The sequence below is a fragment of the Artemia franciscana genome, chromosome 8, assembly GCF_032884065.1.
Source record: "Artemia franciscana chromosome 8, ASM3288406v1, whole genome shotgun sequence".
NCBI classification, from domain to species: domain Eukaryota; kingdom Metazoa; phylum Arthropoda; class Branchiopoda; order Anostraca; family Artemiidae; genus Artemia; species Artemia franciscana.
Window position 1 is genome coordinate 32,779,967 of NC_088870.1, and position 17,588 is coordinate 32,797,554.

Below are 17,588 nucleotides of genomic sequence, written 5' to 3' on the forward strand. Positions count from 1 at the left end.
TAAAGGGAACTTTATGATACGTATTTGTGTCGGGGGGGGTAGCTACCATCTAACCACTGTGACTCTTAAAATTGGCGCTAGAGCTACTGATTGCCAATCCAATTAGCCCCCTCCGAGGTTTGTATGCCCCCCGGACAGAAGTTAAAACCAATTTTCAAGAAGCTTTGAGGTGTTCTCATCCTCAAAGACACAGTTTCTAGACCTTTCAACTACTTTGAACAAAATGGCTATCTCAAAATTTTGATCGGAAGCGTTTGGGGAAATAATGGGCTTAAAGGGTTGACATTTCCCTACAATCAGTTATGACTAATAAAAAGGACACAAGTCCTCTCAATATCCAATTGAATGACCCCTTTTTGAAGTCTTAACGACAACACTTTCTTTAAAAAGAATTATATGCCCCCAAGTCATAACTTACAGCCCTTGCACTGAAGAACGGGGGGGGGGGGGGTTGTCAAACTGACAGACATAATTTCTTGACCTTTCAACTACGTTGAACAAAATGGTTATTTCAAAATTTTTACATAGATAACTTATATCACAAAAGTATATATGTGTTCGATAAATTCAGTTAAAATTTTATATTTGTTCACTGTCGATTTAAAGATTTCATCCCTATTTCTAACTGTTATTTTTTCAAAATTCGGATCGGAAGTGTTCGGAGAAAATGATGGGCGTAGGAGGGGTATAGGAGCCCTCCAATCACTTTTGACTATTAAAAAGGGCACTAGCCCTTTCAATTTCCATTCGAATGAGCCCTTTTCAAAGTACCTACGGCAACTCCTTTGATATGGACTGCCCCGGTTGAAAACAAACAAACAAGCCAATAAAATAAATAAACAAATAAATAAATAACACATTGTGCTAATATCGTACTTTACTAAGATTAAATTTAAAAAAAAAACAAGTTTTTTTTAACGGAAAGTAAGGAGTGGCATTAAAACTTAAAACGAACAGAAATTACTTCGTATATGAAAGGGGCTGCTTCCTCATCAGCACCCCACTCTTTACGCTAAAGTTTGACTCTTTCGCTTAACTCTAATTTTTAAAACAGTAAAAAACTTTAGCGTAAAGAGCGGGGCGTTGATGAGACATCAAATTGTATGTTCTTATTTTTGTTAATCGTGAAATATGCATAAATTCTGGAAATAATGTTGTTTTTCTGCTTAAATCCACTGTACCTGTCTGAGTATTAAGATCACTCACCCAGTAGCTGATTGGTCAAAAGAAAATGTCCAAAGTAATTTGACTGCATATGATATTCTAGGCCATCTTCTGTAAGCCTTCGCTCAAAGCCAGCTACACCCGCATTATTAATAAGTACATCTACATGATTTTCCGTTTGCAAAATTAGCTTCGTGAAAGAATTTACGGATTTCAGTGAAGCCAAATCCAAGTGTTTCACGGTGACGTCACCCTCATTTACTATAGACAATATTTCCTCTGTAATAAAATTAAATTTGTAACTAATTCGCACTGGGAAGGTGAATATATATTTACAATTTTGGAATATAAATTCTTTGTAATGTGCAAAAAGTGTCAACATATTCATAATGAAGAGTCAAGTATATATATTTTTTTTTAAGCAGATCTCGTTATTTTCAACATTTACATTAACGACAGTCAATTCATTTTACTATTTTAAAGTGACGCTTATTTTCTTCCCTATTTGTCCATTTCAATTCAATTTCATCTAGAATTATACAAATTTATGTCTAAAATACTTTTCAAAATAGCAGTTGATGAATGATTTTAGCGACTTGTTTCTATAGTTTTCAGTACAGCGCAATTGATATTTTAGCCTGTGAAGCGGTCGCAGGAGTTAAGGAGTGGCAGGAGATGTTTTATTTGCAGTAATTCTTTTTCTTACAATTTGGACTTTATTAACAATCCAGGTTCTATTCCTTTTAGTTCTTCTTCTTTGTTCATTCATAGTAATATCTATCTGTTTGAAGCTTGGTTTATTATAGGGCTATTTTTGTTAGTCTTAAATTTCAATCTCGTTCTTTACTTCCCCATAAAAACATTCTTTTTCTATTTAATTATCAAATAAAACTTTTTTTTGTTTATTTTATTTAATTATATGATCTTCTTAAATAACGTAACTTTGTCAAAAAACCCGAGAAAACTGAGAATTAACAAGAATTTAAATTTAAGAGAGATTGGACAAAACCTTTGTTTTTTTATTTACCCTTTTTTGCCCTTTCCTTTTGTCATTTTTCCCTGGACCTTTCCTTATATTTTCGCTCGTATGAAGTTTTAGTCACACTGGAAAGCTGAATATATATTTACAATATTGAAATACAAATTCGAATATTTTGTGTGGAGTATTCATTATATTGATTTAAAGTATTAATATTCAAATCATCTAATTACTATTTCAGTTGGCTTATAACAATTTCTTATCGAAAAATTCTTATAAAACAGTTAGTAAGCTATGAGATAACATACCAGCGCACTAAGCTTGTTATTTTGAATGATCCAGTCTTTGTTTATGACCCTTAAGATACAGGAAGAATACAGTTTTTGTAGAAACAAAAGCTGTACACATAACAGGCTTCTCATTTTATTCTGTGCAATAACTCCAGGTTTTCCAGTCTAAGGATTTTCCAGTGGGACACACGAACAGCAGACTACTATGATGGGAATATTTTAGAAATTCCATGTTTTTATAAATAAAAAAGAAGGGGAAATGAGCTATATTCAAGTTTAGATAGTGATTGCGTTAGCTGATCAGCCCATATTTCTTATGGGTTTTAACCAGAATAAATGAACAAAAATAACATGCGATGAAAAGTGTGAGTTACTGCACATGTCAGTTATTTGCTGATCGCTGATATATTTTTACAATGAAATATATTACTGACATACCCACAAACAAAAAGGCAAGACACTGATTTGCTACCCTATTCTAAACATCCATGATTATAAAAATACATTCTTGAAAAGGCATGTTATAAATTTTGAATAGAAGAATTTGAATAGGGACAGTAAAAATATTAAAGAAAAAAACTTTTCTCCTAAAATTTGCTTATAAGTAGAAAGTTTTTTTCCCGCTACCCAGAGAGATCGGAATTATTTTTTGGTTAAATGTAAGTGTGATCATGACATAGAACGTTTTTCATGAATAGGTATCAAATCGAAGACAAAAATCACATGAAAGTAAAACGTAATACCAAGCTGAAAACGAACAAAATCATACCATATATGAGGGGCACTGTCCCCTCAGGAGCCCCCCACTCTTTACGCTAAGGTTTGACTTTTTGTCCTAATTCTTAAGAATGAGTGCTCGAACACAAAAGCCATTGAACTAATAAAACTTAACGTAAACAGGTGGGAGTTAAAAAGGATATTGCTTCCTTCATGCACGTAATGATTTATATTCGTTTTAAGTTTTGACTTCACTCCATACCTTCATGCATTTTTCTTTTATTTAATTTCTGATTGTTTTTCAAATCATGTCAAGGCCTATCAAAGATATGATAGAGGCTACTGCCCCAATAAACCCTTACTAGTTGATGTTAAATCATGTATATAAATATTGATCGCTAGCATCCTAAATTGGTATCGTAAGACTTGGTCGGATATTAAAAAAGAAAAATCCTGACACTTCATTTATTTTTGATCAACTCGGTTGAATAGTGGCTGTAACCTAAAAAATGGAATTTTGATATCAATAGGTAGATAAAAATAATTAGCTTTTTGTACCCCTCAAAAGGTACGAGCCTTAGCAAATTTACTTGATTTTATACAAAAAAAGGGAGGGGATGGACCCTTGCAAAAGTCAAGGAACCTCAATGAAAATTGCACCATCAGATTCAAAGTATCAGAGAGCCTTGCTAAAGAGGCTTCAAGGACGAATCTGTAAAAATGCGGAATTATGTACTAGCAACTGCATTAAGTAGTAGCAACATTGAGAGTTAATACGAACAGAAATTAATCTGTGCATGAGAGGAATTTCCCTCCGAAATACCTCACTCCTTATGCTAAAGTTTTACTTTTTTACTCAAATATTAAGACGGACTCCTGAAACACAAAAGCCGCTTAGAAACGCAATTAGAATACAACACTTTTTTTAAAAGTACTAAGAAACCTTAGCGTAGTAAAAAGTCGCTACAGCAATTGAAAGCATTTAAAAGAAATAAATGACAAAAGATCAAACAGAATGAATTTGAAACTGATCGGAATTAGGAAACGAACAAAAATAGTAGTGGAAACTTCCCCCCTTCTTTCGTGAATCGAGCAAATCTTCTCAGGTTTTTAACTTTTGTTGGGTAGCTTCAAACTTGACAAACTTTATATTTTCAGAATTATCAAAGGAAATTATTTTTTTTTTTAATATATTGCTGTCAAAACTATTCTTTAAGTTTTAGTCGCTGAAAGCGCAAGTAACTCCCTATTTACGGTTCGTTACCAAGTAAGTCTTTAATATATAAAAAAGGAACATAAAGCCCAATATTTTCGTTTAAACGTCGATAAAAAAAAAATCCTTGGTAACGCCTGCGTCCACTCCTGAGAAACTCCCTGACAATGCTTAAAATACCTGACAACAGCTTTCTATCTTTTTCGTCGGTATGTATATAAATATAATCTTTAATAATACAAAAAAAAAATTATCTGCAATAGGAAAGGAAGTATCAACCCACTGCCCTTGTATTCAAGCTTAATTGAAAGGAGACGAGATTAGAGAATAAGTTACAGCCCCCCCCCCACAGACTGTTTTGTGTATTTACCTGAAATGGCACAGAAAGTTAGGATATGTCCTTGAACAAATTTTTTTGTAGAGGTATCGTGCCCATGCCCCCCCACCCATACCATGATCTACCGGCCTTCTTCTGTAATGGTTGATGCAGAATGAAGCACCCATAATTTTTTTTATGTTTATAATCTTTTTATACGGATTTCTTATCCATAATTTTTTCAAACATCATGTGTATCAACTTGTTTAAAAGAAGCTTTAAAATAATTATCATTTCATACTTTTTTATAACTCTATTTTTGAAACAGTAAAAAAAAATTGCGTAAAGAGCCGGGCGTTGAGGAGGGAACAGCCCCTTTCATATACGGAGTAATTTCTCTTCGTTTTAAGTTTTTATGTCGCTCCTTACTTTCAGTAAAAAAAAATTGTTTTTTATTTAATTTCTGAACGTTTTTGGATTAATGCATATTTTGATTTTGGCTCCCCGCACATGAATAATAGAAAACAAAATTTGCATATTAATTTATTTTTTGTTATATATGGCCTTCTCAGGGTTTTGTCGAACAATTTTGAGAAAAAAGAGGAGCGGGGGAGTAGGCCTAGTTACCCTCCAATATTTTGGATTACTTAGAAAGGCAACTAGAACTTTTACTTTTACGAACATTTTTATTAGTAAAAATATATGTTACTTACGAATTAACTTACGTAACGAACTTCTAAATTCGTATGTTTTTATTACGTTTGTGAGAGGGTTTGCCCCATCGTCAATACCTTACTCTTTACACTAAAGCTTAAATTTTGTCCCAATTCCTTAAGAATGACCCTTGAGTCACAAAGGCCCTAGAATAAATAGTTGAAATTAATAAAATTACTTTAGCGTTGAGAGCGAAGTATTACGAGGAGGTGAACCCCTCATAAACGTAATCATTTTTGTTCGTTTTAAATTTTAATGCTGCTCCTTAATTTCAGTTGAAGAAACTATTTCATATTTATTTTTCAATTCTCTTCACAAAGATGATTAAAGATTCTGTGCCCCTTCATGGAAATCCTCTTCCCCCATGACAAATTTCTCCATTAAAAGTTCCCCCCGCATAATCCCCTATTTATGGATCCTAAGTGTATCCACAATTGTTGTTTTAGCGTTAGTCACATGACTAAAAGTCTCCGAAATGAGTCATTATTTGCGGATGACAGAGTGGCTATCAATGCTGCAAAGACAGAAGAATTACTCCTGAAATCGATGAAGGACAATTTGGATAGGTTATATTTTTTGTTGAAGGTAAATAGTCTTAAGACTAATCTTGGTAAGTCAAAATTTGTAATTTTTCTCTATATCCTCTTTTTTATCCTTGGATTGAAGAAATTGTGACACATTTTGGGATTTTAAAGTGTGCTTTATCGAATAAGTACCTGGGGGGCTATATTGATGAGATTTTATCATTCAAATTTTAAGCACAGTTTGTGAGTAAAAGTTTGTCTCGTAACTTAGAAATAACTAGATCTACGTTCCATGGGGAACGTGATTTGTTGCAGCAACCTTTGTTCGGCTTCACAAAGTAAAGTGTTGCGAGAGAAACACTTTGGCATTGCTTCCTCACTTCGATTAAACGCTGAAGTTGTTAATCTGTAAAGATCTTAAAACAAATGCAAGGTACACCGACTCGCAAAAGTTGCGAACACCTCATTGCAACTAGCAAAAGTTGCAAACCCCTCGTCGCTGAGGATAATTGTAGCCTAACAGCCGATTATTACTTACAAGCTCCCATACATGTCTTACCAATGGAACCAAATTGGTCTTACCATCAAATACACCGGAAATAATAATAAGTACACCAACTGGCAAAAGTTACGAACCCCTCATTACCGAAGAGGATTATGAGCTAACAGCTAACTGTTGATTGAAACTCCCCTATATGTCTCACAATTGGTATCGGCCTTTTTTTGGTTTCAGTGTGTACCTTACTATTGAAGTTGTCAACCCCTTTAAACTTTCAAACAGGTATATCTTATGAAGGGATTTTTCTACCAGAAAAGGGATGACATATACTTTGATCTGCTCATCAAGAGCACCGTCGAAAAAATATATATCTATGTTTGTTCAAAAGTCGACTTTTTTGCCGTAGGCCAAGTTTCTAACGTCATCACTTAGATAGGAGCAAAGAATAAACTCCAATTTCTTAAGCAATGGGAGAACTTTTCAAGTTCAAGAGGCACATCTGATACCGTTTCTGTGTCGGCCTATTTTTGGTTTCAGTGTGTACTATACTACTGAAGCTGTCAACCCCTTTAAACTTTCAAACTGATATACCTCATGAAGGAATTTTCCTACCAAAAAGTAGATGGCACATACTTTGATCAGCTCATCGACTGCCGTCAAAAAAAAATCAGTCTTGGTTCAAAAGTCGCAAAAAAAACGAATGATAAACTCAGCTGAAATCACAAACAGAAATGGGTAGAAATAATAGATTTTTGGCCCCAGGCAAGAGTTCTACGAAGCTTTCCATAATACAGAATCCTATTCATCACTCCAGCCTATGGTCCACACTTTCCGTAAAAACCGCAGAGGTTAGACCCTTACCACTTTCTAGGAATAAGCTGCAGTCAGGGTGCTAGGATAAAAAAACACACGACAAAACCAAAGTATTGCTCTCGCTACACAATTAGAAAACTTAAGAATTTATCCCTGCATATATCCTATGCCTCCTTTATTTTTATCTTGTCCATCCATATATTCTGTATTGTAGTAGCGTTAAGCTTGGTACATTTGCTTTCATTGTCCGGCACGTACGAGTTCTTCAAAATAATAATGTTCTTTTGTCGGTTGGCCAACAACCCCGGGATTGGGTACGGAACTTCTACGAGCAAATAAAGATACTACCAGTGAATGGACTACGAGAGTTATACACACTTTCTTTTATTTTTAGGCTGCATCAGGGAACAAATCTTTCATGTTTTGACAATTTAGTTAATTTGAGTTCCATGATCTACAATTATGACACTCGATCTTCTGGAGGGATTAAAATTCTATTGATTGTTTTGACTCAGTTAAAGTTTTCTGTGCTTTCTAGGGGGATTATAAGTTGGAATAACCTAGATCAGATTTTAAAAAATAATAGTGACATTTCTTTTTCAAGAGAGCAATAAAAAAAAATCCTTTTTACTAAGTACGAAAGTTTAGTTCCTTTTTTCTAATTTTTTTTTTTGGGGGGGGGGGGTATAAATAAATAATTGAGTGACTTTTCTTGACTTCTAGGGGTATGATTTTATTATTGTTGTTGAAATTTGTTTGTTGTAAGGCTTGTGGTGCCGATTAGGTTGTACTATTGGTTTTATACAAAAAAACATTATTCTCTGTCCTGTATTATTTTCTTATGTATGTTTGCCTCCCCGTCGGACAAGTTTTTTACTTCTCGAGGTGGTAATTATTGCTGTTTTTGTTTTCGTTTAATAATAAATGTTTTCTGTCTCTCAAGTACCTTACTGATGTTTAAGTCGTTTGAGTTTACTTATCGTTGAAGATTCGGCCTTTCAAGCATTTATCTTTGAAGATTTTATCCAATGAAAAGACAGTGCTAGATAAAGATGTTTACAAAATAATAATGTTTTCAACAGATTCTGGTTTTACTTGACATTTCAAAAATGAGAAATATTTGAAAAAAAAAAGAAGTCAAATATGCTTGCTAAATTGAATTGCTTACAAACCTTTGGCTTTTTCCGCTCGTTCCAGATTTCGGCAAGCCATTATCACTTTCGCTCCTCTCTTTGCCATATCTAAAGCTGTCTCTTTTCCAATACCTTGAAAAGAGAGGATTGAAGAATAAGTTGTTCAAAGCTTTTCTGATACCTCAGATAAAAAGGAATGAGCCATCTTAATCATAACAACAACAATAACTTTTTTCACATAAGAATTTTTTTCAAAGAAAAGTAAATAGCTACATTAAACCATGGACGGTCAGAAATAAAGCTAAATAATAATTAAACCTTAAAAACATAAAATACAATCAATAAATAAATAAATTCGAAAAATTACCAAAATTACAATAAATATTCATAATCAAGTCAAAACAAAAATAACCCGCTATATATCGGAATAGGGCTAACACCCCCAGCAAGGGCATATTCAGGATTTTCGTTTGGAGAGGAGGGCGATTTCTTAGGGGGGCGTGTACAAAACCCTTTACAAAAGACATAAAAAATATGTTTATGTACATTTTTGTTACTTTCTCATGAGTCGGACAGAAATTACAGGGGGAATTCCAAAATGGTTTACCCCCTTAAATACGATCTTGCTTTCTAAGCCTTTTAAAGAATAATTTTTGAAAAAAATAAGTCTTTTTGAAGAAAGTAGAGAGTGAAGTCAAATCACAAGAAGAAAGAAAATTATTGATTCGCATACTGTAAAAAATATTTTGAAAAACTGTTTCAAATAAAATTGTTTGTTATATTGCCCTCTCTTCATATAATTTTTAAAGAATAACACTCTTCTAAAAATTAAGCTTTCTGAGACTTTTGGAGTTAAAATTGTGTCGTAAGATTTATTGATTTCAATGCTGGTAAAAGACACATGAGAGTCTTATAATTTTTTTTTTCAGGCCCCGTCTTTCTAATCCCATTGTGTTGCGTCGGTTTTGTGTTTTCAATAAACTGTTTGTTTTTAACGTTCTTCAAATATAGCGAAATATCCAGAGCCAATTTATGTGAAATGCTTTTGTTTGTTAATATTTTGCCCAAAAATATGAATTTATCATTTTTGTTCATTTTAAGCTTCAACTTTAGTCTTCACTTTCATCAGAAAAACCCTTACTATTTTAAAATTAATTTGTGTGTTTTTTGTTTAAAAAATATAGACAATAAATCTTTTAAAAGTTCTTTTTTTCATATTTTGAAAAGAAACTACGGAGGTCAGCAAGAGTCTTTGCTAAAAATTTGGCATTAACTATAGATTTAACTTTGCATATCTCTTAAATTTAGCTTTAAAAAAAATCTGAAATTTGTCACATTGAGGTGTAGCAAATAAAATTTCAATTGCCCTAAAAATATTTACTGTTTTTAGAAACCTGAAGTACGTTAAAAGAATATAAGATGCGTATGGAATACCCTTTAAGAAAATTGGTGTTATTTCTAATGCAATTTTTCTGCCACAATGCTGGAAAATATTTGAATTTCCTAGCATACTTTTCATTAATTTTGTTTCTTTTTTCTTCCACATTTTGAAAGGACTTATCTAAAGAAATGAATGGGCACTTGAAGTATGTTTAAAAACCAATGTGTCCAAGATTCGAATTCAAAATTCGAAACTGTGCTACGAAGAACACGAGAAAGAGCTGTTACCGCAAGACAACAAAGCCCTGTGTAACAAAATTTGTTTCATTCTCTTGGCACCTTCTCATTTTTAGGGGAATAATGGCTTTTGTAAGACCCATAGCCAGTACTCTTTTCTTCCTTTGATTATACGGCGATCCCCCTCAAGACGAAGATGTTCAAGGTGCAGGTGCTCGTTTTGTAATAGGAAATATTTTGTAAAAGATGCAGGAGTTAGTTAAATAATAGAGAATCTTTTCTAAGAGGCTTGTGTCAATTAAGTAATAAGATTTGTTTACTTTGGGATTTCTTTCGGATGTTACAATGTCCAAGGGCCGTTTTTAGCAGAATACGTTGTCTGTATAAGTTGTCTGTGGGTTATGTCTGTTACACTTTGTCTGTTATGCCAGATTATATCTTCTATATATATAAAAATAAGTTGTATGTATTTTGTGTTGAGGGTTTAAATGTAAAAACTGGGATTTGCATAAATATTTTGAAATATTTTGACAATAGATTAATGTAATTTGAAAACCTTAAAAAAGATACTTAAAATTTTGAGGTTTATTATAAATTGTTGAGTTTTAGCCAGCTTGGCACGTGGAGATTTCTCCGACTGTCAATGTTATAGAATGTTAGCAAAATGCAAAACCAGGATTGCGGTTCAAAGAGAAAGGGCCAGATTAGGAATGTGCAATTTACGTCAACGAAGGCGTGTCGAGGAATCACAAGAGCAACGTGAAAACAGGGTTGCGGCTTCAAGAGATAATGCTAGATTAGGAATGTGCAATTTACGTCAACGAAGGTGTGTCGAGGAACTACCAGAGCAATGCAAAACCAGACTTGCTGCTAAAAGAGAAAGTGAAAAAAGAAGGCGTGTCGAGGAATCACAAGAGCAACCTGAAAATTATCGCCTGGCATTCAGGAACAGCCCAGTCGATGATTATAGTAGATGTGTTCAAATCGGGACTATGTCTAAAATTTGTCCCTATTGTAAGGCCTTGAAATTTAATGGTGAAATCATGGGAATGTGTTGCGCCTCAGGGAAAGTTAAACTTCCTCTACTGGCTGCATCCCCAGACCCATTGAAGACTTTGCTTACTGGAACTACGTCAAAATCTAAGCGTTTTTTTATCAAACATCAGAAAATATAACTCATGTATCCATATGACGTCGTTTGGTGCCCAAATCAAAAATCAAGATCAATTTATGCCTACTTTCAAAATATAAGGGCAAGTTTATCATAGAGCAGGGTCCCTTCTACCATTCTCAGGCGAGAATCATAAATTTTTACAATTGTGCTTCATCAGTGATAGAAATTCTGAATTGAATACATATTGCGAAATTTCTCCCAACGTTGAAAGGACAATCGTTTCCCAACTGCAACATCTTTACCACGAAAATAATAATTTAGTACGTCTGTTCAAAACAGCCATCGATTTGATGCCTACTGATACGCATAAAATTGTTATTTCCGCTGACGAAACGCCTCCTGGCCAACATGTGCGTAGATACAATGCTCCAACTATCGACGAAGTGGCAATCGTTATGGTCGGTGATCAGTTTTTACCTCGAGATATTATTCTTCATAAGCGAAACGCTCAGTTGGTAAGAATTGCTGAAACTCATCGATGCTACGATGCCCTACAATATCCTATCATTTTTTGGGATGGAACCGACAGCTATCACTTTAATATTAAATTGATGAATCCAGCCACTAACAAAAAAATGAATAAGAAATGTAGTGCAATGCATTATTATTCCTATAGACTAATGATTCAGCAGGATGAAGACAATTATATTTTAAAATGCCGTCAATTGTTACACCAATACGTCGTTGATATGTATGCAAAATTGAATCAGAACGTTTGCTATATATCTGTCTGAATCAGACCAAGCTCCACTCTGAACAATACATTCATTTGCGAGATGCAGTTGTAAATGACGGTAATACCACAAACGTTGGAAGATTAACGATTTTACCTTCGTCATATGCTGGCAATCCCCGTCATATGCATGAATATGCTCAAGATGCTATTGCGTATGTTCGTTTCTATGGTCGTCCAGAAATTATTTATTACATTTATATGTAATCAATCTTGTTAATGTACCCGGTCAAACGTCCTTTGAGCATTTGAGAACTGTAAACAGTACTATACATGACACTTACCGTAATGCATGCCAAGCTCTGAATTTATTGGAGAATGGCCAACACTGGAATAACTGCATCAATGATGCGTGCGAAACGTCAACTCCAAGTCAAATTCGTGCATTGTTTGGCATCATACTAACAACTTGCTCTCCATCAGCTCCTACAGAGTTCTGGGAAAATATAAATCAAAAATGTCGGAAGATATACTCCTTCGAAAACGGTTAGAGACGTCAGATATGACTTTTGATTTTACATCAGGTTAGGTAATCGTACGTATGGCAAACAAACCTCTTCAGGATTTGGGAATGCCTTCACCTAATCGTACCATTGCTGTTTCGACAAGTGTAGAATTGGATCATGAACAAAGTTACAGTACGAGTGATCTATTGTCGTATGTACAAAATAACATTTCCAAGTTAATGTCAGAACAAAAAGACATTTATGATACGATAATGCATTGTGTCGATAACAACGTTTCGAGAAATTTTCTTTTTGGATGCGCCAGGAGGTACTTGTAAAACGTTCGTGATAAAATTGATTCTGGCATCAATTCGATCAATAAATGATATAGCGTTGGCAATTGCGTCGTCCGGAATAGCCGCAACGTTCCTGCCTGGTGGAAGAACTGCTCATTCCGCCTTGAAATTGCCTCTGAATTTGCATTCTACAGAAACTCCCACGTGCAATATTTCCAAATCATCTGGGATGGGTAAAGTATTGCAGCAATGCAAACTTATTATTTGGGACGAGTGCACAATGGCACACAAAAAATCGCTCGAGGCTATGGATCAATGTTTGAAAGATTTGCGAGGGAATTCGAAACCCTTTGACATTACATTAATATTGCTTGCAGGAGATTTCAGGCAAACATTACCTATAATACCTAGATCAACCCCTGCAGACGAAATGAATACTTCTCTGAAAAATCCTAATTTATGGGCACACGTAAAATCATTAAAATTAACTACAAATATGCGTGCCCGATTGCAAAACGATGACTCTGGTCAAACATTTTCAGATCAGTTGCTGGCAATTGGAAACGGAAAGATCCCAGTTTTATCATTAAAAAAATTCTGTTATCAGAGTAAATGTATGAAAACACTGGCTTGGAAAAGTACTACTGTATCATCAATAGGGTTATTGGTGATTCAAGTTTTCTGATAACTTTAAACAAGCAAATGTGTCCTAGTAAAGCGAAAATTTAAATACAACCAAGCTACTAATAAACACTATGGTTACATTCTATTGGATTTTAGTCAAAACATACCCGAGGATTTGCGTGTAATCTCGGACTTTTTGACAATGAAATCATCCATGAACAGTAAAAAAGGCCATTAGCTGCCATCATGACATTGAAGAAACTATATGAACACTGACATTTATTCACCATCCTAGTGCAACTTAGGAAGGCTGTGCTGAAGCATGGTGTTGACAATGAATTGAATAATATGTTGTGTAAACTTTGTTTAAATTTAAATGAAGGCAATATTTAACTGCCAGAGGTAGTCAGACAAATCTACATCGTTCATTTTTATGTGTCTTAGCTTGTAAAAAGGAAGGAAAGGAATTTTTAAAGATATGGTTTGTTCAAGTGGGTAGTATTTCTTTCATTGTTACCGACAATAATCACGGGATGTGTAAACGGTACTCTCTAAATGGCTAAACCCTATAATCTGAAGCAAATAGAACTCGTTCTTTCACCAAAAAAGTACTTTGAAGATAATTTTGATAAATTTATTAACAATGAGACAATTGTTGATGATGAAAAATCAATATGGCTTCAAAATGGCCTTCGACATGTTTACACCCACAAACTCTATTGTGAAAGACGCCTCAAAGTAAAGTCATAAATCAACCTCAAAACATCACCACCACAACCAAAGCATGAGGAAAATTTGTCTAAAGCCTTGACAATTCTTGAAGACCTAATACCTCAATCGTATCGTGGACAAAGTAAAAGACTCCTGACCTGTCTCACAGAAAATGAATATATACAAATTAATGGAAAAAAGAATGAGGTTATAATCCAAAGCAACAGTTACAATTTAATTGATTTGGTACCAGATTTGATTGCAAATCGTAAGAAACTTCAATCATTGGATAGTTATTTGTATAAATTTCTAATGTCTTCAAACTTTCTAGAAATTCTTATAGGGAATAAAAAAGTTTTAATTTGATTAAGAGAATAGGGTCAAATATCAAAAGATGTTTTAAAATCTTTTTCAGAAAATGCTAGCACGCCAATTGGGGGTGATGATTTTAAGATATTAAACAAAAGCATCTTAATATCTATACATCGTCTATTAGTAACCAAAAGGTAATCAGACGCTTCACAGCAAGTTTACTTTCAAAATGGCCAAGTTTAAATCTTTTACGAAAATATTAGTGAAGCGGAAAGTTTCAGTTCCCTCACCACACTTTCTCAAGTCGCTTGAGTTTAAAACAAGTTGCCGACAGAGTATTTACAGAATGATCCCAGTTACACTCTTCATCCGATTCATGGAGATCGTGGTAGTCATTATAAAAAAAATGAAGCCTTTTTCCCATTGCATATATTACAATCAGATCAAAGAGGTCACAACAACCCAGACAAGATTCAAACACGTCATAACAGCCCGGACGAGGAAAATTAACACTCAGTGTTTTTAGTGGCTTTGCATATAATATTCTATTCTGTTTAAAGAGAATCGATAAAGGTGCTAAAGCCCTTGAATCTATCTTTGAAAAGGCTCTTACAAGAAATTCAAACATATCGAGGAAGCGAATTTGTTAATCCACATGCAAAAGGTTTTATTGTAGTATATATTACAATATTCTATCATTTTCAAAGTCCAATAAATAGGGTATTTGCTGAGCGACTGATAAGATCAATTCACATTTTCATCTCGAGATACTTTGCATTGAAAAATACTGCTGCTTTAATTCAAGCTTTAAAAAAAATCGAAAGTAAAACAGTTCAAAATAGGGATGATACCTTTTTATTGACAGTGAAATATAAAATTATTTAACTGGATATTTCGAACACATATACAGTGTTCATCATCAGCAGTAAAACTAAAAGACATGAATAAAAATAAACAGAATTTATACCTAATAAACTAATTACATATAGTTTATTGCTCTTATTTTTTTCAATGCAACAGCCGAGGCAAATCTCCTTGACCTTTTCGGTTCCGGTTCATTAGATTTAACTGACGTATTACGTGGACAGAGGTCATAGCTCTTAGGTGAAGTGATATTTACTTTATTTGACCTCAGTAAATTATCATAAATTGAGTTCAATCCAAATTCACCTGTATCTCTGTTTATGGAATTATTCTTGAATAGAATTTTTTTAATTTCGATTGTTTCCCTGAAAGTTTGCTTTAAACCTTGGTCACTAGAAATCAAAGAAATATTTTCAAACAAAATAAAATGATTTGGAAAATTAAAGATATGCTCCGCGAGGGCCGACGTTGATAGACTTGGTCTAGGGACCAAGGTTTAAAGCAAACTTTCAGGGAAACAATCGAAATTAAAAAATTCTATTCAAGAATGATTCCATAAACAGAGATACAGGTGAATTTGGATTGAACTCAATTTATGATAATTTACTGAGGTCAAATAAAGTAAATATCACTTCAACTAAGAGCTATGACCTCTGTCCACGTAATACGTCAGTTAAATCTAATGAACCGGAACCGAAAAGGCCAAGGAGATTTGCCTCGGCTGTTGCATTGAAAAAAATAAGAGCAATAAACTATATGTAATTAGTTTATTAGGTATAAATTCTGTTTATTTTTATTCATGTCTTTTAGTTTTACTGCTGATGATGAACACTGTATATGTGTTCGAAATATCCAGTTAAATAATTTTATATTTCACTATCAATAAAAAGGTATCATCCCTATTTTGAACTGTTTTACTTTCGTCATGGAAGGCAGTATGGTCTTCGAAGTTATCTAAAAAAAATCATGTTGATTTATAACAAACGCCCTTATCGATCCTTGTCAAAACACAGTCCTCTTGAATTTGATCTTAGTAACGATACATTCGACATTTTTCATAAACAATTTTTCAATGAAGGGGGGGCAAGGTGGTACAATTATAATTAATAAATATTTTTGAATATTTTGTCCTGGTATTGATTGCTATATTTCTACTCCTAGGCCACGACAATTGGGTCATGGAATGAACTATTACAGAGGGTTGTTTGTCTGTGTCCGGTTACAGTCTAGGCATTTGGTTTGCTTAGTTGTTTTGCTCTGCGCTAAAACTGGCAAAAAAATATGTTGCACCGGGTACCGTGGTTTTTGTGTCCGCTACACTACACGATTGGGGCTCTGGGAAGAATTTTAAAGAAAGCGTTCATAAAAAGTGAGGTCCGGCTCAGGATCCGTAGGCGAGCGATTGAAATCACGACAAAGCACAATAGGCTTAAAAAGAGCAACTAAATAGGCTTAAAACCCCAACACCTAGTGTGTGGGGGCGCTTCGCGCATTCAGATCTATACCTGATGATTCTAATGATTGCCCTTGAGCTTTGTTGATGGTGAATGCTAATCGAACATTCCCTGTGTCCCCGTCGTCATTTATATAAAAAATCAAAAAAATCTCCCGGTGTCCCCGTTGTAGTTGTGTCCCGGTCGTCATTTATGTATATTCCCTGTGTCCTGGTCGTCATTTGTGTTCCGGTGTCCCAGCCTGTATATACATTCGTTTTTGAATTGGTACATGATGAAATAAATTTTTAGTTTTTTTCCTTTTTTTCTTTTTTTTTTGGTTTTTACCTTTTTTCAGCTGTTTTAGTTTTTTTCCTTTTTTCTGTTTAGTTTTGTTTAGTTTTAGTTTTTTCTGTGTAGTTTTTACCTTTTTTTAGCTTTTTTGTTTTTTTAGTTTTCTTTTTCTCCTTTATTTTTCAGTTTTTTCCTTTTTTAGTTTTTTTTTTCTTTTTTAGTTTTTTTAGTTTTTTACCTTTTTTTATTTTTTTATAGCTTTTTTCAGTTTTTTAGCTTTTTATTTTTTTTATTAGTTTTTAGTTTTTTTGCAGTTTTTAAATTTTTTATTTTTTTATTTTTTCGTTTTTTAGCTTTTTTAGTTTTTTTTATTAGTTTTTAGTTTTTTGTAGTTTTTACATTTTTTTTTTAAGTTTTTCTTTTAGTTTTTTCTTTTTACTTTTTATTTTTTTTTACCCTTTTATTAGTTTTTTTTAGTTTTTCGTTTTTTAGTTGTTGTTTTTTGTAGTCTTTACTTTTTTTAGTTTTTTCTTCTTTGTATTAATGCTAAGGACAAGGTTCGAACCTGGAACCTCTTGAACCTAGAACCTGGAACATAACGCCTTACTAACTCGTTTTACCTTGTTTCTAGTTTTTTTAGTTTTATTTATATTTTTTTAGTTTTCTTTTTCTCCTTTATTTTTCAGTTTTTTTTTCCTTTTTTTAGTTTGTTTTTTGCTTTT

The 17,588-nt window shown here is 33.6% G+C and overlaps 1 protein-coding gene across 2 annotated transcripts in view; it reads right to left on the bottom strand.

Annotated features, from left to right (window-relative positions):
• The window catches only part of LOC136030309 (retinol dehydrogenase 14-like), a 63,054-nt gene that overhangs the window by 27,637 nt on the left and 17,829 nt on the right, over positions 1–17,588 (bottom strand). The window contains exons 3-4 of one of the 2 annotated variants that reach the window (XM_065709202.1): positions 8,402–8,494; positions 1,207–1,443 (exon numbers count right to left, since the gene is read on the bottom strand). In XM_065709202.1, coding sequence (XP_065565274.1) covers positions 1,207–1,443; positions 8,402–8,494 — 330 coding nt within the window. The remainder of the gene's footprint in view (positions 1–1,206; positions 1,444–8,401; positions 8,495–17,588) is intronic. The other variant, XM_065709203.1, reaches the window with a different exon arrangement.